This window comes from Camelina sativa, chromosome 7 (assembly GCF_030686135.1).
Source record: "Camelina sativa cultivar CO46 ecotype springtype chromosome 7, ASM3068613v1".
Lineage (NCBI taxonomy): Eukaryota > Viridiplantae > Streptophyta > Magnoliopsida > Brassicales > Brassicaceae > Camelina > Camelina sativa.
The window spans coordinates 32,784,615-32,809,363 of NC_141886.1; the positions used below are offsets into that span (position 1 = coordinate 32,784,615).

At 31.2% G+C, this 24,749-nt stretch overlaps 3 protein-coding genes across 8 annotated transcripts; 2 read left to right on the forward strand and 1 right to left on the reverse strand.

Annotated features, from left to right (window-relative positions):
- The first annotated feature begins 7,382 nt into the window (after nt 1–7,382).
- LOC104703712 (cysteine-rich receptor-like protein kinase 14) lies at nt 7,383–10,316 on the forward strand. Of its 2 annotated transcripts, XM_087460044.1 has the most exons (8): nt 7,423–7,830; nt 8,209–8,272; nt 8,383–8,496; nt 8,737–8,861; nt 8,961–9,168; nt 9,252–9,489; nt 9,579–9,732; nt 9,828–10,316. In XM_087460044.1, the coding sequence occupies exons 1-8, from the start codon at nt 7,450–7,452 to the stop codon at nt 10,119–10,121; spliced, it is 1,578 nt and encodes a 525-aa protein (XP_087316170.1). In that variant the 5' UTR covers nt 7,423–7,449; the 3' UTR covers nt 10,122–10,316. The 2 variants fall into 2 exon arrangements, with proteins under 2 accessions (XP_010418084.1, XP_087316170.1); XM_010419782.3 differs by having other exon boundaries at nt 7,383–8,272.
- A 1,579-nt stretch (nt 10,317–11,895) lies between these two features.
- Nucleotides 11,896–14,947, reverse strand: LOC104703713 (cysteine-rich receptor-like protein kinase 10). 3 transcript variants are annotated; one of them, XM_010419784.3, is made up of 7 exons: nt 13,857–14,947; nt 13,564–13,692; nt 13,373–13,488; nt 13,065–13,275; nt 12,735–12,972; nt 12,497–12,647; nt 11,896–12,423 (listed from the first exon to the last, which is right to left on the reverse strand). In XM_010419784.3, exons 1-7 carry the CDS (start codon nt 14,644–14,646, stop codon nt 12,142–12,144), a joined length of 1,917 nt encoding a protein of 638 aa, XP_010418086.1. In that variant the 5' UTR covers nt 14,647–14,947; the 3' UTR covers nt 11,896–12,141. The 3 variants fall into 3 exon arrangements, with proteins under 3 accessions (XP_010418086.1, XP_010418085.1, XP_087316169.1); XM_010419783.3 differs by having other exon boundaries at nt 13,373–13,491; XM_087460043.1 differs by having other exon boundaries at nt 13,373–13,692.
- A 5,735-nt stretch (nt 14,948–20,682) lies between these two features.
- LOC104703714 (putative disease resistance protein At1g61190) lies at nt 20,683–24,474 on the forward strand. 3 transcript variants are annotated; one of them, XR_754235.3, is made up of 6 exons: nt 20,683–21,117; nt 21,212–21,244; nt 21,354–21,753; nt 22,465–23,842; nt 24,031–24,115; nt 24,280–24,474. XR_754235.3 is itself a non-coding variant. In XM_010419785.3 (5 exons), the coding sequence occupies exons 4-5, from the start codon at nt 22,628–22,630 to the stop codon at nt 24,034–24,036; spliced, it is 1,221 nt and encodes a 406-aa protein (XP_010418087.1). In that variant the 5' UTR covers nt 20,683–21,117; nt 21,212–21,244; nt 21,354–21,753; nt 22,465–22,627; the 3' UTR covers nt 24,037–24,239. The 3 variants fall into 3 exon arrangements, 1 of the variants encoding a protein (XP_010418087.1); XR_754236.3 differs by having other exon boundaries at nt 20,708–21,117; nt 21,215–21,244; XM_010419785.3 differs by lacking the exon at nt 24,280–24,474 and having other exon boundaries at nt 24,031–24,239.
- Nucleotides 24,475–24,749: the final 275 nt, after the last annotated feature.

Genomic DNA, 24,749 nt, shown 5'->3' on the forward strand with positions numbered 1-24,749 from the left:
CCAAATCCAAGTTCAATACCCCCCTCTTATTGTTTACACTCTTAAAATATTAAGATACTCTCACAAGAATATTCTATCAACCATTAGGATGACTAATCATGACTAACACCAATAATATTTCGTCTATTCAAAATCAAATAGACCGGTTCACAGGTCTCGTGTCGTCCACGATGAACAAAGCTGCCATTGTTGGATAAGCTTGAATTAGCTTGAGGCTAAAGTCAAGTATATTTAGGAGAAAAGCTAGATATACATATTTGTGTTTTAGGAAATTTTAATAAGTTAGTTTTCCAATTTGGATTTGGAAATTAGCAAAGAGTGCTTCTCTATATAAAGTGTTGCGGGGTGATGCATCACATATAGTTTTTGATAGACTGTGTTTGAGAGTTTGAGAGAAAGTTTTCTTAAAGGTTTTGAGTGAGTTTCCTGTGAGATTAATAAAGAGAGTTATTCTTTATTTTGAGTTCTTAAACAATCTTTCATAAACTAGAGCCATTCACGCAGCCAACCCTTCTAGCAAATTATATACGATAAAGACAGAATTGACAGCATTCTAGACTTTGTACCGGCTGCTTCAGTGCACACTCCTAATATTACAAGACAAAACTGCTAGAGTTGTCTGCAAAATTCCATCAACGGAACTGGAGGAAGACTGATTTGGCCGAGTTGTATTGCTGAGTACGACTTTTACCCATTTTACAACGAAACTCCATCACAACCAGAGTACATAAAGAATGTGACAATAAGCTTAGATGATAATCAATTTGGAATAATGAACTTTAATTAATTGTTTCAAACATAATGATGTTTGTGTGAAAATCACATATATAGATAAAAGTAAGGTTTCACTCTCTCCTTATTGGTCAATTTGAGGGCCTGACTGGTTCAAACGCTGCGGTTGCGGTTGCGGTTGCGGAAGATTGCGAAAACGGGCGATTGCGGTTTCAAGCGTTATTAAGCGTTTTGAACGACTAGTTTAGCGGTTTAAAATTGGTGCGTTTGCGGGAGGTTTACGACTGGTTGACTAGCGGATGCAATAGCGGTTAGAACATAATAAATGTGATATCTAATATATAAATGTTTAAAAACACCAAAATTTTTATTAAACTTGATTTATAATTAAAATTTATAAAAATAATAATTATTCAAAAAAAAATCATAGTGAAATACTTATTCCTTTATTCATTTGGATTTTCACCAAAAATTTAATCAAGTAATTTGATAAATGACAAAACATATGCTTAGATCGTAGATCTTTTCTCTTTTCTCTTAGATTGTGGGTCAGTAGTTGCATCGGTAGGAATGGTCAAGTGATAGTTGAGAAGGGTCACTGGTGATTTGTTTTAATATTTTTCATAAATAATCTTATTTTTTTAAATTTCTGATGAAATATTATATTTATTTAGACTTTTTGAACTTATGTGCGATGTGTCATTAAATTTACATCAAGTTTTCCGGGTTATTGTTAATTGGAATATTATTTTCTTCTAATTGTTTATTTTATAATCTTTGCAGTCGTATCCGTACTTCATTATCTCCCATCATTAATGAGTAAAATGGTTCAATAGAAAATATAACAAAAAAAAAAAATCATTATCATTGATTTCTTTAAGTTTTTTTACAAAAAAAAAAAAAAAAAAAAAAAAAAAAAAATTCCAACCGCAATCGCCCGAACTGCAAACGCTTGCGGGAAGCAGCTTTTGGAATTCAGTGGTTTGAAGCGGTTGGAAGCGATTATGAGCGATTGGAAGCGGTTTGTATGATTGGTTCCAATCGCTAGCAACCGCTACCACCCGCAAACGCAGCGTTTGCGGGAGGTAGCGGGAGAACCAGTCAACACCTGAACTTTAATGTTTTAAAATATAATATTTATTTTTAATTAAACTTAAAATTCAACACATTTAATCATATATATAAATTCATACTTTAAATTCACTATTTACTACTAAATTGTAACTGAAGTTATATAAATTGTAAATTGACTATTGGTTTTCTCCATTCATTTTCAATTAAACACACCATCAATTATAATTGTAACTCCTCTAATTAAATTATTTTAAAAATATAATTTCTATCACTACAAATCCTATAAATAGCCATTCCCATATCATTCTCCACCATATCTCAAATTCTAAATATTTTTTTTGTTTGTTTATGTTTTTGCATGGGTTGAAAACTCATTGTAAGTGTTTAATTATATATTTTGTTGGATATATCTTATATTGTGTTTTTAATTTTATTTCTTTGTTTTATGTATTACTCCATTTCTTCTTTGTTTTCTTATTATTATTTTTAATTGTACATTACATATGGTAACAAAAAATTTACATTACATATGTATAATAAAAATTTGATGGCTATACAAAAATAATTATCATGCAGATTCAAAATATATGAATTTTGATCATTGCAAAATAAGATAATCAAGCTAAAGAAATCATCTTTATTCTTTATCTAGATGTTTGATTATTAATCTAGATGTTTGATTATTTCTTACATATTTATTTTATTGTAAAAGTATGCAATGTTTTAATGAAATAAACTATTGTAATACAATTATTAAATTAATTTTCTTTAATTCTCTCTTACCACCAAAAAAATTGTAATACATGTTTTTAGTATACTCATCATTATATTTAGTTCTTGTGATCCAACATATAATTATATAAAGCTTTTGATTGCAATTCATATGATTTTATAGGGAATATATTTAATTTGTTACATACAACATAATTTGGATTTTAATTATTTAACTCTTTAGTTTATATCATAGTAAATATTCAATTTAACATATATATAAAAGTAAAGTTTCCCTCTCTCCTTAATGGTCAATTTGCTCTTTAATGTTTTAAACATAATATTTCTTTTTAATTAAACTTAAAATTCAACACATTTAATCATATACATAAATTCATAATTTAAATCACTATTTACTACTAAATTGTAACTGAAAATACATAAATTGTGAATTGACTATTGTTTTCCTACATTCATTTTCAATTAAACACACTATCAATTATATTTGTAACTCCTCTAATTATATTATTTTAGAAATATAACTTCTACCACTTCAAATCCTATAAATAATCATTCCCACATCCTCCTCCACCATATCTCAAATTCTAAATATTTTCTTTGTTTTGTTTATGTTTTTGCATGGGTTCAAAACTCATTGTAAATGTTTAGTTATATATTTTGTTGGATATATCTTATATTGTGTTTTCAATTTTATTTCTTTGTTTTATGTATTGCTTCATTCCTTCTTTGTTTTCTTATTATTTTTAATTTTAAATTACATATGTATAATAAAAATTTGATGGCTATACAAAAAACCTTATCATGCAGATTCAACAAATATGAATTTTGATCATTGTAAAATAAGATAACCAAGCTAAAGAAATCATATTTTTTCTTTATCTAGATGTTTGATTATTTCTTACATATTTATTTTATTTGTAAAAGTATGCAATGTTTTAAGGAAATAAACTATTCTAATACAATTATTAAATTAATTTTCCTTAATTCTCTCTTACCTCCAAAATTTTTAAATACATTTTTAGTATACTCACCATTATTTAGTTCTTGTGATCCAACATATAATTATATAAAGATTATTATTATGTTTATTTAATTCAAGTTTTGTAATCTAATGATTTTTCTATATAAAAGAAGATTTGATATTCCATTTCCAATCCAGTTGTACTACAAAGAGAAAATAATTAGAATTAAACCTAGAAATATAATTTAAATTAAATAGAATATAAAAGAAATTAAAGATAAAATTAATCTATGGAATTTTTATTGGGAATTTTTGACTGCACGTCATATGATTTTATTGGGAATGTATTTAATTCATATAAACAACTTAAACTGAATTTGGATTTCAATAAATTTAACTCTTTAGTTTATGTATTAGTTTATATGAACAACTTAAACTGAATTTTTGAATATCATAGTAAATATTCATTTTTATTATGTACAATACACAGTATTTGTTTTAGCTTGAATGGTCAAAATACCAAATAAAACTAGGGGCATTTGCACAAATACCCTTTTCACTATACTTTTTTGTAAAAATACCCTTTTTCGTTGTCCATTTTCAATAGTACTCTTTTTAATATACAACATAACTAAATTTTAACCCAAAACTTCAAATACTAAACTCTACCCCCTTAAAACTATATCCTAAATATAAAATAGAGAATCCAAATCTAAAAAAAAAAATTCAGAAATTAATTTAACACATTATAGTTGTTTGAAAGAGGGCAAAAATGAAAATGACAAAAAGTGGTATCTTTGAGAAGATGTATCAACAAAATGGTATTTATAACATTTTTTCAATGGGCCTATTATGCAAGCTGAACAATAAAAAATAAAATATTCGAGAAATATGCATGTATAATTATACTGAAATACGTTATATAATTTGATATTGTAATGAAAATTATTTGATATTTCAAACCTCTTTTCTAATACCACTTTTGAAAAATACGCCTTTAAAAATTTTATATTAAAAATGCCACTAAAAACTGAAATATGTGTAATCTTAGAAAAATATACATAAACTACCTATATATATAATGTGTATTTTATATATACTTTGTAAATACCTTTTAATAACCTTTCAAAACCTTATCAATATTTGAATGAGTCTCTAAGTAGTAGGTAATATCTAGAAATATCTTAAAAATCTTATACAACTTTCTAATTTTGCATGTTTAAAAATGGATATTTTTGAAAATAGATAGGTGAAAAGGACATATTTTTAAAAATATTTGCATACTTTATAGTTATTAAATTAATTAAAATTAAATAACATAATTAATATAGCAATCCGCGCATATGCACGGACTGTTACCTAGTTGTTCACAAAACAAAAGTTCGGGCACAAAATATGTATCAAAAATATTAGTATAAATAAATAAATAACAGAAATTGACTTAAACATCCTTCAAGTGGCGTTTCATTAATTGTTTGAATTAATGTTTTCTTGTCTCTTTTTCCTTCCAAATACCGTGGCCCGTGGGCACATTAGACTAGTTTTCATATCTGGAGGCAAATGTACTAAAAGATATGAAAAGATACCAAAGCGATAATAATTGTGAAGCAGCTATAAAGTCCTCGTATTAGCATTTTTATTTCTTCCTCGTCTTCGTCTTCTTCGTCTTCGATAGTGTTGATTTAAACTTTTCCATTCAGTGGACGAAATTTTCCTATTTCTGACGACTTTCTTGTAGCATTTTTTTTGTTATTTTATCCCAATGTTTTTGGCTTTTTGTTCACCCCTTTTATTCACCTCTTTATAAAATAAAAAAAAATAAAATATGAATACATTATTATAAAATTAAAAAATTAAACTGTTTTTTATAAAACAAACCAATATATAATTTTATTATAATTGTAAAATCTAAACCCTAACCATCTTATTTATAAACTCAAACCGACATATAATTTCGTTGTAATTGTAAAATCTAAATCCTAACCACCTAAAAATATGAGCATCTCTACTCGTTCTCAATTGTCAATTGGTAATAATCACCTTAAATGTTTGTTACAAAAACCTCAACTAAATTAAACGTTCACTTAACCTTTATATATACAATTGTGAACACATCACTAAACCTTATTAAATCATTAAATCAACCTCTAATTGACCAAAGTTAACCAGATTGAAACAGGTGAACCATATATCCTGTGATAATAATTGTGAAGCAGCTATTGAGTGTCTCTTGGTTACAGAAAAAAATACCAAAGTGATAATAATTGTGAAGCACCTATTGAGTCATCGTACTAGCATTTTTATTTCGTCTTCGTCTTCGTCTTTAATAATGTTGATCTAAACTTTTCTAATCGAAGGACGAATTTTCCTATTTGTCACCATTTTTTCTTGTACCTTTCTTTTTGTTCCCAATGTTTTTGGCTTTTCTCATTGCAAATCTTTTTTTTTTTTTTTTTTGCTCCAATTGTTGCATCAATCTTTTGTTCTAGTACCAGCTATATAACTCCGATACACGGGAGACATAAAAGAATGAGAGATTGGAGATGTAATAGAATCAAATCTTGATATTCATAAAAAAAAACTCAAAAATTAAACGTTCACTTAACCTCCTTATATATAAATTTGGAACACATCACCAAACCAACATTAAACCAATATCTAATTAACCAATGCTAACCAGGTTGAAACAGGTAAACCATATATCCTAATACTAGCTTTGTTTATTAACATTAATACTCAACAGAAATAGTCAACCCAATAGACATTGATTAAGACACAAGAACCGATGGGGTCATGGACAACTTGCAAAGAGGAAATTTACTTTACACAGATCCTGATGTACGTAAATCTTTTTTATAATAAAACAAAAGTACACGATATTGTTTTGTAGATTATATAATTTTAATAAGTTAGTTACAAATAAATTATAAATTAATTGATAAATTAATTGATTACAAGTTAAATAGTAGGTGTAACTTTAATTTATTTCCAAAAATCTTAAAGAGAATATTCTAAAAAATCATTTGATATCATCTAACTTACTATATTAATTTTTTTTATTAAATTATTCATCCATATTAAAATCTTTTGATACCTAACTTAATATATTAATTTGTTAATTATCATTATATTTCATCTCTCATTTTTATATATGAGTCTATTTTGTGAAACAAATAAATTATTATATTATTTATTATAATTAAAAATAGTTTTATTTTTGGATATACCATACGTTGAATTTTTAAAAACAAATATAAATGGTTCAATCTATAAAATATTCAAGATTTAGTAATATTATTCTTTAAAAATAATATCTATTGAATTAAAAATTTTACTGAGTAACGGGTCAAAATTTGAATATTTAAATTCAATTTCATATTTTTTGTTGAATTTTATAATTTTATATAATATAATAAATTTTAAATAATTTATTTTGAAATTTTTTTAAAATATTGAAACTTGATATAAAAGTTAGAAACTATAAACATTCTAAATTAATTTGTTATAGCAATGTCAATAATATGTCACTATAATATGAAAGAATTTCAAGAAATCAAGTATATTAAAACAAAAAGTATAACAATATATTAAATTAATCATAATGTAATAACTCGCTTTTTAAAAACCAAATTTACAAAATTATGTCTTATAATGACATTCAAGTCATGATGTAAAATATACATTATTGAAATAACTTCACATACATAAACTAATACAACATATTAAAATTTTGTTTTAAAATAGAAAATATACAAAATTTTGTATAAAATAAAATTTAACCAGTGTTATAGCACGGATACTTATAACAAAAAAAAAAACAATCACATAAATTTTATTTTCTATAAAAATTACAATAGAAATAAAATGAATTTCAACCCGTACAGTCTTAATCTAGTATAAATGTATTATGATACACACTTGTTTGTTATCCCAACAAAAACCATATCTGTATGATCTTGAAAATGAAACTGAAGAATCTCTTGCCAGTCTTCTGGAATTTCCTTTTTTGCTTTCCTGTTGTGTCTGCACAACCTGTTTTGTCTGCAAAACTATGCGGGAAAACTGGTTTCTTCAAACCCAACCAGCAGTATGACAAAAACCGTGGTCTTATCCTCTCTTCTCTTGCTTCTAATGTCTCAGCTCGAGGCGGCTTCTACAACACTTCGGTTGGACAAGGATCCGATAGGGTGTATGCTATGGGGATGTGCATCCAAGGAGCTGAACCAGAGGTTTGCTCAAACTGTATCGAGCTTGCTTCAAATGAGGTAATTGAGAAATGCCCCAACCAGACAGAAGGCCTAGTCTGGCCTGAAAATGGGATTCTTTGTATGGTACGTTACTCCAACCGTTCGTTTTTTAGATCATTTGAGATACAACCACAGTATCTACAGTACAACAGAGATGATATTAGATCGTCCAATATTACAATGTATAATGGATTATGGGAGAACATAACAAGTCGTATGATAGCTGGAGCTACTTCATCGTCATCTGAACGCAAGTACTACGCAGCTGAATCAGTTCCTTTGACGTCTGTTCAGAATATATACGTATTAATGCAATGCACCCCGGTCATATCTTTACGGGATTGCAACATATGTTTAAGTCAAAATGTCAGAGACTATCAATCATGTTGCCATGGAAAACAAGGTGTCTTTGTTTTTCGCCCCAGCTGCGTTTTCAGGTTTGAACTTTATGCGTTTTCTCAGGCTTTTAATCTTAGTTTGCCCCCTCCACCTACGGTAAACCAGAGGAAAAACACAACAAAAAGAGGTAAGTTGTCTACAATTGTCCCCCTGATTTAAAGAAGATTTGAAACCATCTAAAAACATAAGATTATGTTTCTTTGTGTCAACCATCGCCTGCTATTCGGGCTTGTGCAGGTGGAGAGTCAATCTCAGCAGGACTCATCGTGGCAATTGTTGTTCCCATCGTCATTATCTTATCTGTACTAGGTCTAGCATATTTTATCTGCAGGAGGAGAAAGTCAAACCAAGGTGAGTTGTTTTGTGTTTAAACTTTTAACAGCCCTTTCCATCTGTACTACTGCGGTCTCACTTGTGAAACTAACTGAAAATAGATTTTGGAAATCTTAGTCAGTTTCTGCCTCTGCAAATATTTTACTAGACGCACATTGTTTTGGATGTAAGGAAAAAAAAGAAAAAGTGATAACTACTGCACGCCCCTTTTTCTTTTTGTAATAACTACCATTATAACTTTGCACGTTCTTTATGTAGGATCCAATCTTGACATCACAGATGCAAACTCACTGCAATTTGATTTCAAGACGATTGAAGCTGCAACAGATCAATTTTCAGAGAGAAACATAGTCGGTCAAGGTGGATTTGGAGAAGTTTTCAAGGTATTTTGATTTGACCGCCTGATATGTGATTTTGGAAGGAAATTTTCAGAAGGATATCCACATGTGAGGTGATGTTTTCATTCATATTTATATATGCAGGCTGTTCTTAATGGGACAGAAGTTGCTATTAAGAGACTGTCAAAAGCCTCAGGGCAAGGTGCAAGAGAGTTCAAGAATGAGGCTGTTCTGGTGGCAAAGCTTCAGCATAGAAATCTAGTTAGGCTTCTTGGATTTTGTGTGGAAGGAGAAGAAAAAATTCTTGTTTATGAATTTGTGGCGAACAAAAGCCTTGATTACTTCCTGTTTGGTTAGTCAAATTTAATAGACATGCTTTAAAAATTCGAACTGGCAGAAGGTATAGCTAATTTTGTATTTGTGTGGTATGGGCAGACCCTTCAAAACATGGACAGTTGGATTGGACAACACGATACGACATCATCGAGGGAATAGGTCGAGGACTTCTTTATCTTCATCAAGACTCACGACTGACAATCATACACCGTGACCTTAAAGCAAGTAACATTCTCTTAGATTCTTATATGAACCCAAAGATTGCAGATTTTGGAATGGCAAGGATTATGGGAATGGACCAAACTCAATGTGATACTAGCAGGATTGCTGGAACCTTGTAAATACGATTTCCCTTGATAGCCCTTTTTTATTAATCTATTTTGTTGCCTGTAATCTTAAGTTCTCTCTCTGTTTTTATTGTCCCAGTGGTTACATGGCTCCAGAGTATGCGATGCATGGTCATTTCTCGATAAAATCAGATGTCTATAGCTTTGGAGTCATAATTCTTGAAATTATAAGCGGAAAGAAAAATAACTGTTTTTGTGAGAAGGAAGGTTATGCTATCAGCTTGATCGCACATGTGAGTACCAAACCAACCAAATTCCAGAATTGTGAACTTATTCAAACTGTGATCAGACTTGTGAGTACTTATTCATTGACTGGTTATTACATCAGGCCTGGGAACTCTGGACAAATGGGTCACCATTAGAAATCGTCGGTCCAGCTATTGAGGAGAGCTATCAGCATAACAAAGTTATTAAATGCATCCATATTGCGCTGCTATGTCTTCAGAAAGATCATGCAGATCGCCCGGAAATGAGTACAGTCATATTGATGCTCACCAGTAACATAATCACTTTACCAGCCCCTCGAGAGCCTGGATTTTTTTTCAGAAGTGGAAACAATCCAGACAGTTCTTTCCTTTGGTCAGTCGATGATGCTTCGTTCACTCATTTAGAACCTCGTTGAAGAACCAACATATCCATCTTTTATATATCCAATTCCAAGTCGGAGGCAAATATGACTTTCGTACTTTGTAGTATCATGTTGATTCTGTTTCTGCCGTCTTCATAATTACTTTCTTTATAACGAACATATCATATTCTGTGTTCACTTTACAAAATTTGGTTTGTACTATTTTTACCTATAAATTCAGTTTGTCAACTAGGTATCTCCACCCTTGCTTTGCCCCATTGAAAAGTGAAAACTTGAAATGACTAACATTTTTTTTTTTTGACAACAACAACAGAGGAACAAGATTGGCTCATTGAAATGACTAACAATTATAATTCACATTTTAAGTGAAAACTTTATTACAATCATTTAACTTTATCGTATGAAATTCAGAAATAATGCTTAACATGAATCAACCAAATTAATCAAATAATATTTTTGTTTTAAATACAAAAATCGATTCAGTGACAAAAAGATAACAATGTTAACAACGATTAATATATATAAAGATTTTCACATAAAACAAATTTTAATCATTTTTGTCGATATTTACAAAAATTAATAAGAGAAGCAGGGTGTGAGCGTCTACAACTAACTTAAATTGACTAAAAAGATAGATCTAAACTAATAGATGTGAACACTGAAAGCTAGAGGTACGACGAACTGACAAAATTATTTGGAAGAAAACCTTGCAGTTTTTTAGATCATTAACAAATAAATAAAAATCTTAGCAATTACCTAGATTAAAACCTGGAATAGATGATCAATGCGGATATAAGATAGAAAACTACACCAAACAAAGGTTGAATAAATGAGTTAATAAATAAAACAGTTCATTAATATCTCCAAGCTTCAGAGCACATTCAACCTTGCTCGAAATATTGTCAAGCGACTACCTTTTGTAGACCTTCTCAAACCGGTGAGAAGTGCAGCTATGACCCCTTTACTAACGCAAACTAGGCTCATGACATTGGCTATTTCCTCATCCATTGATTTGTTCATGGAAGAGCCTGACTACAATCTTGACCTCACATGTACCAAGTTTCTTCAAGAATTTGGCTCAAACCTCTCAATAACCCATTGCCGATTAATCCTATCTTTACTTTGTACTCGTGTTGTTTTGGCATTGAGGAATGCCTTTTTATCTTGTAACTTAAGCAATGCTTGTTTGAACCTTAACTCCTTTACGTAATGAAATACAAGTGTTTTGACCAAAAAAGATAAAAAAAAAATAAAACAGTTCAGATTTTAACGAAGGTGAGTGAATCAACTTCAATTAAAAATTAAAATAAAACAATACTTATATTTTTTTAAACTCGGAAGTGTGACACAATACTCAGAGAAAAAAAAATCAATTTTCATAAAAAACTATATATATATATATATAGGTGTGAAAAAAAAAGTGCGAAACAAAAAGTTGGAAAAACTAACAATTGCGAACATTGAAAGTTGAAGATACAACTAATAAATACAATTGTTGGATCAAAACATTACAACTTTTGAGATCATTAACAAATATAAATCTTTAGATGAGATATAAAAACAATCTCATCTATTAGATTTAAATTGATCCTAAAAATGGGTTTGCTATTATATATAGATGACATTTTTTTTGAACTACCAAGAACTTCTACGTCTAGGCCCATACATCCTGGGGAAAGGGACCAAAGCATTTATATAATTATATGATTCTCTTCAAAGCGTCACTCAAATCGGCGACCATAGGATGATGTGATCATCTCTATCTGAAACGTTAAAATTCAAAAAGGGTTATAGAATATTTCAACTCTTTCTCCACACAATTCAAATTCTCTTATTGACTTATCATGGCTTTTAGAGGATTAGGTCACTCTTACATATGTATTTTGGTTACAATAACATACAAAAACAATTACAACTACAGCTAAATACCACCAGCTGAGTTACGCATGAAGGTAAACATTTCGTTTTGAACGATTTGGTTACAATACCATACAAAAACAATTACAACTAAATACCACCAGCTGATTTACGCATGAAGGTAAAAATTTCGTTTTCAACGAGGATATAAATTGGTGATGGATTGTTTTGAATCAAGTGGGTCTTTTGTGGGTCTACTCTGAAAGAAAAGCCCTGGTTCCTTAGGCACCGGTAATGTCACAATGTCACTAGTGAGCATCAGAACGATGGCTGATAAGGTTGGACGGTCTACAAGATCTTCTTGAACACATAAAAGACCAATATGGATGCATCGAACCACTTCATCTCTTTGGCAATTATGTAGAATAACCGGATCCACAAGGTCTAACGATGTCCCATTCCTCCAAAGCCTCCAAGCCTAGAATATCAATTATTCAATACTTTTTTTTGGTAAGAGAGATCATATGAAACTTGACTGCCTCTAAACTTACATATGAGAGCAAGTCATGTGCGCCATCTATCTGGTAGAAGCTACTATTCTTCTTGCCACTTATTATCTCAAGTACTGTCACTCCAAAGCTATAGACATCTGATTTTATTGAGTACTGACCTTGCATCGCATACTCAGGAGCCATGTACCCACTGAAATACAACAACAAAAAAAAACTCTTTTTAAGTATTTTGGAAAAAAATGTCCACCAAACATCAGAAGTTAAGGGGAAGACTTACTAGGTTCCAACTATCCTGTTTGTGTTCTCTGCAGACTGGTCCATTCCAAATATCCTTGCCATTCCAAAATCAGAGATTTTCGGATTCATATCTGCATCTAGGAGAATGTTACTGGCTTTGAGATCACGGTGTATAATTGTGAGGTGTGAGTCTTGATGAAGATATAGAATCCCTCTAGCAATCCCTCCAATAATCTTGTAACGCCGAGTCCAGTCTAGCTCACCTTGCTTTGAAGGATCTGTGCACGTTCATATATTACCATTACCGCAACCCCAAGTTTCAAGAAATGGCTAAAACAACAACTGGAACAAAAAATGGAACGCAACTGACCAAATAGGAATTTATCAAGGCTTTTGTTGGGAACAAACTCGTAGACCAGTATCCTTTCTTCTCCTTCTAAACAAAACCCGAGAAGCCTAACCAGATTTCTGTGTTGAAGCTTTGCAACAACTACAACTTCGTTCTTGAACTCTTCTTGACCTTGTCTTGATGTTTTCGAAAGTCTCTTCACTGCGACTACAGTCCCATTTGAAAATGTACCCTACCATTTTCATCAGCATCATCCTTGTAAATGCGCTGGCTTATGAAAAAATACACACAACCTCATGTGCTAACTAAAGAAGTAGTAGTAATAGTACCTTGTAAACCTCGCCAAATCCACCTCGACCAATCCTGTTCCTCGCTGAAAAATCACTAGTTGCATATTGAATTGTTCTGTAATCGAGTTGCAACGAGTCTGCCGTTGCTCCCTCATCTCCTTGTGCACCACGAAAAAGTCTTAGTAAGAATATCAGACCCATTATAGATCGTTCATCATATAAATATTTACCATCAAATGCAGGTGCGGTATCATAAGCCTTCTTTGCAAAGAAACGATAGCCAGCTATGGAAAGCAGAAGAACCACTATAATAGACACAACAATCGGTAAGACTAATAAGTCTGATTTCGCACCTTTCCCTGTGTTTCAAAGATCATTGGCTTAAGATCAGATAATGGCAGACTGACCTTATCCATAAAAAGGACAAAACTTATCCATTTATTAGAATTGCTAAATTCGAGAAATCAGTGGCAGGTATTAAAAAAAAATATGTATATATATAGGAAGAAGAGAGAGCTCTAACCAGGTCGTGGAGGAGCTAACACCGGAGGTGGTGGGGCTATAACGGTCGTTTCGTTGTAGAATGGGCTAATCTCGAATCTCGAACTACAACTCGGAAGAATACTTCTTCCCCCAAGTTTGTTAGTGACTAATTGATTAATGGCTTTTTGCAGACAAGTATAGCAGTCTGCTGTTGTCAGATCGGGAGTGCACTGAACCAGTCCGTACAGAGTCTGAGATGCTGTGAAATTGGCTTTTCTCGCATCAAATTTTCTAGAACTTTCCGCGGCGTCCATGGCGGCTTGCTTCAAGGTGAGCAGCAACACCTCGTTGAATCGTTGGACTTGGTTAGATGGAACATCCTGGTTGCTACCGTAGGCCACAGCACCGAGACAGCAACCTAGTGTAACGGTCGAGAGAATATTCCGGTCAGAGAATCTAAGCATACACTCATCGTAATAGAGCACGCCTTCTCTCTGGTTTGGACACAGAGTTAAGGATTCGTTGACGGAAAATCTGACGCAGCTACGGCAAACTTCAGGCGATAAGTCTCCACGGCACAGGAAAAGTCCCGTGACCCTGTCGGGGTCTTTTCCAGCCGTGGCGTTTTGGAATCCGGTGGAGTATGAGGCGTTGCGAGAAGAGAGAGAGGACAAAAGGGCTCTTAGATTAGTAAAGTAAGTACTATTTCTTGTGAAATTTCTCTCATTCCGACAGTCATAAGCAACAAAAGTAGGATTTTGAGCGCAAACTGATGAGCTCGTGAGGAATGAAAAGAGGAAAAGGAATATGAATAAGGTGTAACAAGCCATCTATGTATGTTTCTTTCCTCGATTTGTGCTTCTCGTCAAGCTCCAACAAAACTAGAATGATTTAGCTAGCTTCTCTCTCGGACTGTTTTATAGTAGGTTGGTTTCAGAATTTAGATCGATGGTTTGCGACGACCGAGTAGTCTATTGAAGTCAATTCATGTATTAAAATTAGCTTTTAACTTTTTTATGGTTGGTGAAATAATAGGATTTTTTTTTTCTTTAAATATCTTTTCGATTGACAATGTCCCTTATTTATTCCTATTGTACACAATTTACTGGAGTCAAGTGAACTTAACTACTAACAACACATCCTTACATGATTCTTATATATATATATATATAGTAAAAATGATAATGTGATTTAGTTCAGTTTACTGTTATTCAATCATCCCACTAACCCGCTATTATACTATTCAGTTAAAATAATATATTACCAATCAAGTTATGTTACAAAAAATATTTTCTAAATACAATAAACACTTTGAGATTTAGGGGTGGACATTTAAACCAAATCAGACCGAACCAAACCAAATCGAATGCTACACTACAACCATTCAGTTATTTTCTTTTCAACCCAAACGTTAACCGAATTGAACCGATAACTCAATGTGTTTATTAAATTACTTTATTAATAATATTAATAAAATTGTAAATATGTGGACTTACTTCAATTTTAACTCATTTAATTTTTCTAATAAAATTAACTAAATATAAATATAGATTTAGTTATATTTAATATTAGGTATTTAATTTTAATATGTTGTGCTTTTCTCGCTTTTCTAATTTATTTAATTAATTCACTATTATTGGATGTTTTAAGTAAAACTACTCATATTAAAATATAAATACTTTTAAAAAGTTCAACCATTTCATTCCCCTTTCAATAATATATCGTTAGCTTTGTTAAAAATATAAATAATATATTTTTTTTATTAGGTGGCAAAATTTGATTGGTTAAAACAGTGTGAATAAAAGGATTCACTGGTGAACCCAAGTATTTTTCTACTTTTTATAAGTTTACAAACATTTTTAGATAAATATCATGTTTTAGTGGTATTTTTAATAAAGTTTTAGAGATAAAAAATATTCCATAATTGGTATTGGGGAATAAGTATTTTTGAAACCTTTCCACAATATGTTAGTATATAATAATGGAACAATTGCAAAAATGCCCATTTTTCTAACATTTTTATGTATAAAATGACTAAATTATCTTTCTTTTACTAACAACAAAGAATATCCAGACAACAAAATTAAAACCTTATAAATACATTGTAAAACTTTGTAAAATAGTTTAAATATTTTTTAAACCTTATAAATACCTTGTAATACTGTTTATATACCTTATAACCTTGTAAAACCTTATAAAGTCTTATAAATACCTTGTAAAACTTTATAAATAGTTTATAAAAACTTTATAACTACCTTTCAAAATCATTTTATAAGGTATTTATAAGGTTTAGATAAACTTTTACCATGTTTAATTTCTGTAAATTGCAGAAGCTCGTTTCCAGCCAAAAATTCCGGGGCCACATTTCTCGCCAAAAATTGCGGAGTTATGGGATTACATGCGGGAAAATTCACTTTTTCATTTGTTGACTTTAGTACTGCTCAAATAAAGGTAAATTGGTCATAAAAATACAAAAATTGCAAAATTTTAAATGGACAGAAATAAGCATTTTAAAAAATGTATCTCAAAAAGGTTTTTCCTAGCAATTTAGCAATAATAACCTGAAATAGATTTCAACGTTTTGACCAAAAAAAAAAGAAGATTTCAACGTTTTTAATTAATCTATAGAAATACAAACAACCTGAATTTTGGATTATGATATCTTCTAACACAGCCACATAATTTGTAACTATTATAAGTCTAAAAAAATCTTATTATAAGTGAGTTTTTGAGGGTTAAAATCTAAACATGTTCATAGTTGGTATACATCATAATATCTGCATATAATTACAGAAATTTTTACTAAATTTTCTAAAAAAGGTACGTATCACTTAACCAGTGTATCACATGGGTCATTATTTAGTTATGCATAATCAATACTTGACCATTTTAAGTTTTTATTTACTTTTTGTCAACTACAGTAGGTGCTGGCCCTTTTTGCACTGCATAAAAGTTTGGATTAATCAGAGAAAGTTACTCCAGTAGTTACAATCATGTGGCCAATCGATTCCCAAAGAAAAAAAAAAGTACGAAGAGATAAGAATTCTGAAGCAGGTAATGAGTCTTTGTCTTTTGTCCTCGTTCTCGTATTAGATAGTTTTGCTCTGCTTTTACCAATAAACTGTCGAACTTTCCATTTCGTCTTTATGTTACTTCTCGTATGAGATTCTGGCAGTCACATGATTCAGTAATATAATTGCAACCATTTTCATACGAGTTCCAGCTTTTTCTTAACAATGCTGGACTCAACATAGAGTGCACAAGAGTCAACCCACTAACATTGTATTGGGATATGAGAACTTAAAATCCACGTTGAGGTAACAAAACGAAGATATGAGAATAAGAAAAAAAAAATTTATTGAGATGTTATATATTTTAGGTAATATTATCTGAAATATACAAAACATTTTTATTACTATCATATTTCGGGTCTATTTTTTATATCGAGCATGTCCTCATTATATATTATAGGAAAAAACGTAATTACAAAGAATGTCATTGCCATGTTAGAAAAATCGCGTCGCCACGTCAGAAAAATCTCTTCGCCACGTCAGAAATGGATGACGTGTATTAAATAACTCAACCGTAAAGCACTACAGCGATAATGACGGCTGAGTTACGGTATGTTGCGGCTGATTTAAGGAAAATGGCTTGAGTTATGAGCAGACGACTAATTTACGAGTATAACTTAGCCTGTAATTACGGCTGACTTACCGAAATCTGTCTGAGAAAATGGCTGAGTTACGAGTATAGCTAAAGAAGTTGCACAATACCGTTCATTCTTGTATATTTCGCTTAAACTAACCTCTGCTACATATTTTACACAGTCAACCGTTTAGGCTTTAAGGTAAAATCCAAGCTTCTATATGTTGCGTTCTCTTTCATCTTGCTTTGGTAAATCATGTAAACCTAACCTAACCGGTTTGATGATACTTCCCTTGTGCTGTGGTGAAGAAGTTTGGGAGTCTCTAATGATACAAGATATAGATCGGTTACTTTGTGGTCGAACCGGTTCTTTTTTAAAATTGAAGTGAACTAGCCTCGACCAAATCTCCATTATGTGAACCAGTCATAAACAACCCGCTTTTAGATCCTTTGGATACGGTTTGCTCTAGGTTCAATTTATGTGAACCGTATTTATGTTTAAACCGGCTTGAAGATGGTAATTTCCATTTTAGGGAGCCATGCAATTTCCCAAATTAGAGAACTCAAAATCCTTAATTCGGTAAAATTCAATGTAGCGCAACTGAAGAAACCCCGCACGACGGCACGAGTGCTAAAAAATAAAGGAAACATGAAAATATCAAGTCTTGTTTTGGCGAGGCCATGACATCTAAAACTATGCTACAAGAATGGGAGGATGCAATTGTTGTTTTGACTAGATCCGCGGGAATTAGCTGGAAAAAACCTATAGATGATCGATCCCTCGGACTATGGACTATGGTTAGCTCTAAAATCTGTGGTTACGTAAGGCCGGTTTGCTCTTTTAAAACAAAACCACGCTTAATTATTGGGTATCTCACAGTTTTAGTACGTTTTTGGAAAGTAAATCAATTTTTAGTACATTCACTATTCAAAATTATAAAAATGGGTGTGAGTGTTAGTGTGAGTGTGAGTGTAAGAGAGTGAGAGAGAGTGAGCGAATGAGTGGGCGTGAGAGAGGGTGAGAGTGGGCGTGAGATAGGGTGTGAGAAAAGGAAGGTATGACCCATTTGTGTGAGATATAATTTTTGTATTTTTTTTTTTAAATACACACATATATGTTATTTAGATATTTGATAATATAGTTTTTTTTCAGATACAAAAATACTATATTTTTTTTATAATTTGATATGCATTTTGTTTTAGTTATTTCAAATATATTTTATACCAAAAATGGTATATGTAATAAAAAAAAATTCATATACAAAAAATCTATGTTTAATTTATATATAATTTGATATGCATTTTATTTTATTATTATTTTTTTTATATCACAACTGATTTATATGATTGTTCTCTACATATTTATTGCTGGATGGTTGTTAATCCGTACACTGGATTGTTTTGATCAGTAAACGTTTATGGCTGGATGGTTTTGATCTGTACATGTTTATAGCTGGATGGTTATTATACATGTTTTTTTGTTGGAATTGATCTATGTACGTGTTTATGGCCGGATGGTTTTGCTAGAATTGATATATCTAATAATCTAGTGTACGGATTAAAAACCATCTAGCAATAAATATGTACAAAACAATAATATATATCAGTTGTGTTATAAAAATATTTAAAATAATAATACAAAATGCATATCAAACTATAAAGAAAAAAATATAGATTTTTTTGTATCTGACAAAAATTTAGAAGAAAATATATCTTACCAAATATTTGTATCTCTCACAAGTGGTCCTACATCTAATTATCCTATTATGAATAGTGAACGTACTATATTTCTAAATAAGTTTTGGAAACATACCAAAATTACAATTATCACGAGAAATAAGTTTTGTAAAAATATTTAATATTATCAAATAAAATCATCAAACAAAAAATATATCAAAATATATAAAAAACATAGATTTTTTGTATTTGACAAATTACATCTGTACACTTAATAATGTGTATATACATCTGTACAGAACCATTACATATATCACTTTTGATATGAAAATATATCTGAAATTACTAAAACAAAATGCATGTCAAACTGTAAATAAAAAAATACAGTAAAACCTCTATAAATTAATAATGTTGGGACCAAGATATTTTATTAATTTATAGTGATATTAATTTATCTATAAATTAATAATTATTAATTTATAGTATAAATTAATAATTATTCATTTATAGGTATTTTTAATTGTTTAATTTTTAAAAAATTATGAATTGAGACCATTTTTGCAAAATAAGATTAGAATTTTGGATGTTGTAAATTTTATGGTATTGGAATTGAATTTGAAATAATTAAAAAATATTATTGACAATGAATTACAAATATTCTAGACAAATTCACTTATACACATGACATAAAGATTCAAATTTATGAATAAGAATATCAATTATCGTATTTTAATAGTCTATCAAACTATCAAAATGTAAATGATGCATATTTAGAAATTGAAAACTTTTAAAAAATTTAGCTGTTTTAGAAATGTTATAGAATATTTTATATCATTATAATTTGAAGATACAACATAATAATTGTTTTATAGATATGATGTTTAAGAGAAACATATTTTAATATATCAGTATATATAGATATGTAAATTTACATGATTATTAATTTATGATATTATTGGGACCATATTTTACATGAAGATTTCAAAAAAATTATTATCTTATTATCTAATCGAATTTTGTTATTTTTTACACCTGACTTGGGACTAGCAAAATTTATTAATTTGTAATGTTTATTAATTTATAAAGTATTAATTTATAGAAGTTTTACTGTATAGAATTTTATGTATCTGAAAATTTCAGAAGAAAACTAATTTATACTAGAATATATATCAAATTTAGATTAGGAGGTGTAATAGTAAAATGAAAAAAAAAAACAAAAAAAAAGTGAAGATATGTCGATGGAAAAAAGAAGGAGAAAAAAAAAAATGCTGCTGACCCCACGTTCCCCTTTACCTCTCACTCACCCACCTAATTTTCTCTCTCTCACGCCATTTTCTCTCACTTTATCTAACAAAGAGAAAGTCAAATGTACTACTTTTTACTTTTCTAAATAGGAATAGTAAACGTACTAAAAAACTAATTTTTTCTTGAAAACGTACTAAAATTACAAATACCTCCTAATTATTTATGTTTTAACCGGTCTGGAGAATTTATAAATAACCAAACCAACCTTAAGTAAACCGGAACTCGATTTCAGCTAAATCGCATCTTCTTCTTCTTTTTTTAAACAGCTCCTTTCATTGATTAATTTGGAGTGTAATCCTCATGGAGGATGTTTACAAGGAAATTCGGAACATAATCAAAAGAGATAAAAGAAGTATTGTTTTGAAAATCGCATCTTCTTCTTCATCACACAAACCCCTAAAATTCACCGAAACTCTCCATGAATGAAACAATTGAATTGAAGAAACTCAAAATATAGATTTGTCCCCAAATAGAAAGAACATCATAAATCCTCAAAACCCAGCAGCGTGCTCAAAAAGAAACATGCATGAATCCACGAAGTGAAAATCACATACAGACCATGTGTAAATCGAAGTGGCTCAATCGAGCCTTCTTCAGGAAGAAAGAGATGCAAGACAGACAGAATCTTCTTCTTCACCATTGTAACATTGACATACACAATTAGCTGCAAAAGGGTACCGTTTTGTTGTTTCTCTTTTGCAAAGTTTCAGATTTTTCCATAGTCATCTTATTTACCCTCCATTAACATATATTTTTTTTTTTGTTCAGCAGCAACCAATCCAAAGTTTTCTTTGGTACAAGGTGATATAAAAACTCTCTCATAAGATTGTTTCTGCCTTATATTAAGTCTTTTCAAAGCTCTTACAAATCCTTACTCAATTATTCTTTTTTCCTGTTTTATACTCTTCAGAATCCAGATACATCTCATAGTTTGTCATTACTGGGTATTAACATTGAAGAGAGATAACTTGTGGTTCCAAGTTTTCTCAATTTACAACTATGGAGAAGAAGAATAACCAAAGATATGACTCTCTGTCACTGTGTCACACTCAATAAGCTAAGATGGATTCTCTTTTTGCCATACTTTGACTTTTGTTCTAGTCACTCCATGTTCTTCTTTAACTTGGTTTCTTTTTCTTCTAGTTCCCATGTTCTTTATTCCAAACTGAGACAGCTTCCCTTAAATGCTGCAAGTGTCCCTCTGAGTTTGAGAGTTTTCGGTGAACAATGTATCATTAAGGACCGGAATCTGTCAACGAATATGAGGACCAAGATACCAAAATCGTCTCCTGCCTTTATTCTATCATCAGGTAATCACTTTTTTTTTTTTCTCTTCTCACTGAGTTGCCGTTATTAGACTTATCTGATGTTGTAACTGTGAATCGGGATTCGTCACTGGCTAAAATCAGAAACCACGCTTCTTCTATTGTTGTTTGTAGAGTGAGGGTGTTGTTCATTTTGGATTGTATTATTGCTTTTGATTTACATACTGATCTTTCAGACTACATTTGTAGTGTGTTGTGTTATTCAGTTGGATTATGTTTTTCATTTTCCCTTTGCATCCTTTTCAGACTACATTTTCACACAATCAATAGTTTATGACAATACTAGGGGTTGTTATCTAACTCTAAACTTGTTGAGTGTGATGATAAACTCAATCTTCTTTTCTCTTCAGGTCTTCCTTCCCTCTGTTGATGATTTATAGATTTATAGTCTTTTATCCGATGTGGTATATTTCATAGGTTTGAGTGCCCTTAGAATTAAGCCTATTCCCATATTCTTGTAATGTATGTGTTTGGTTTTAGACGTGTCAACTGATCTCTTTTTTTGTTAATTTTCTTTCATTGACCTTTGTTTTCTTTAAAACATGGTTGCATCTTAAGTGATTATAACATTCTAAACTGGGCGATTAGTCATCGACATTCGTAGCGTTGACCATTGTATTTCTTTTTAAAACATCTAGAGTGATTACAATAATCCAACTGGGTGAGATTAAATCATTGACTTGTGTTTGGAACCAGAGGAAGCATGGGAATTGTTTAGAAACAAGGTCGGATACAATACATTAAGTAGAGATCCTGTTATTGTCCAGCTGGCAAGAAAGGTCGCTGAAAAATGTCGAGGTCTGCCACTTGCGCTCTGTGTCATTGGTGAGACAATGGCATCTAAAACTACTGTACAAGAATGGGAGCATGCAATCGATGTTTTGAATACATCCGCTGGGGAGCTGTGAGAAGAATGTCATTAATGGCTAATAATATTGAAGAGATAACATGCAGTTCCAAGTGCTCTCGTCTTACCACTCTGTTCCTCCAAAGTAATTGGAAACTGAAGAATCTCTCAGGTGAATTCATCCGGTCTATGAAAGAGCTAGCTGTTTTGGATCTATCAGGTAATTTCAACATCAATGAACTTCCAGAGCAGATGTCGGGGCTGGTCTCGTTGCAGTTTCTTGACTTGTCACGTACAAGTATTAAGCAACTACCTGTTGGTTTCCAAGAGTTGAAAAAGCTAATGCACCTGGATTTGGCTTTTACAAATAGACTTTGTAGCATCAACGGGATATCAGAGTTGCCGATTTTAAGAGTTTTGAAACTACAAGATTCTAATGTTGTTCACGGATACGTAAGCGAAAAATATTATAGTGACGAAACTAGAGCTCGTGCAGAGGTTAGCTTAGTGAAGAAGCTGCAGCTCTTGGAGCACCTACAAGTTCTAACCATATCTTTATCTACAGATTTGGGTTTGGAGCAAATTTCATGCGATAAAAGGTTGGCAAACTGCATCAATGTTGTGCAAATGCATAAATTTCACCAGAAGCCGTTGAATATATCCTTGTTGGTGAATATGGAGAATCTTTGTGAGCTCAGAATGCGAAGTACTTATGTCTTGGAAATTGATTCATATATAAATTTCGGAGAAAGCAGAACAGACTTGTCTGATCTATACAATGCGACAAGTGAATGCTTCACCAACCTCTCCCTCGTGAATTTATTTGATTGCAAAGGCATTAAGGATCTGACTTGGCTATTGTTTGCTCCAAATCTTGTCGAGCTACACATTGTACATTTAGAAGAATTGGAAGAAGTTATAAACAAAGAGAAAGAAACCAATATTACAGGTCTTATTATTCCATTTCTGAAACTACAAAGCTTATCATTGAGCAGTTTGCCTAAGCTGGAGAGTGTCTACTGGTGTCCTCTACCCTTTCCATTTTTGAGGGAATTAGATGCAAGTTACTGTCCAAAGCTGAGAAAGCTTCCCTTAAATGCTTTAAGTGTCCTACGAGTTGAGGAATTGGTTATAAGTATGGATCCTCGAGAACAGAGAATTGACCTTGAGTGGGAGGACGAAGTTACAAAAAAACGTTTCTCGCCTTCATTCATTGCACTCAGTCAGGTAAACATTTCTCTTATCATCTTCTGCTTTGGGTTTTTTTTTTCATGTTTACTCTTGGTTACCACTTGGTATGATACACAAACTGGATAACATAATAGAATATGTTGTACGTGCCTCTCAGTTTAATGTGTTCTGCAAGTCAGCCTTACTAACATTGTTATATTTTGCTCTTTTCTTGTGGGTTTTAGGTCTAAGCATTCTTTTCTCTGGATCGGGGATATTCATTTCTCTTATTCTCTTCCGCTTGAGTTTGTTTCATGGTTGCTGCATGAGGTATGCACCCTTATTATACTTAGATGATCTATTTGCATCATGAGACCTAACACACATGTACAAATTGTATCACATAAAAGATTTTTCATGTGCCTCTCAATTTCAATGTGTTCTTCAAGTGTCACTAACTTTGTTTTATTTTTATTCTTCTCTACTGGCTTTAGATCTAAACATTCAATTCTTTGCTGTGGATTGGGATTCGTCGTCACTGTCTAAAATCAGAATCTACACGTGATTTTTTCCTTTTGCTTTATGTTTCTTTCTTCTTGTAGTGTGTTTGTGTTGTTCATTTGGATTGTCTCATTGCTATTTCTTTTGAAAGTGATTTCAAGAAACATAATTATTATCTCAGCCCCAAACCATTACCAATGGAGAAAATAATCGAGAGAGAGAGAGAGTCTTACGGAGATAAAATACCTGTAAGGACAACAAAGTATACTAGCTGTCGAAACGTTGAGTCATTATTTAGACGTGTTAACTAATCTCTTTCGTGGATTCTCCTAATTACTTACACACATAGTTTACTTATTAAACGAAATATCTACGTAAAAACTAACATATATGAGACAACAACAAAAATATCATGATTTTCTTAAAAAGTTAAAAGACATGAATATTAGAGAAAAAACCGTCC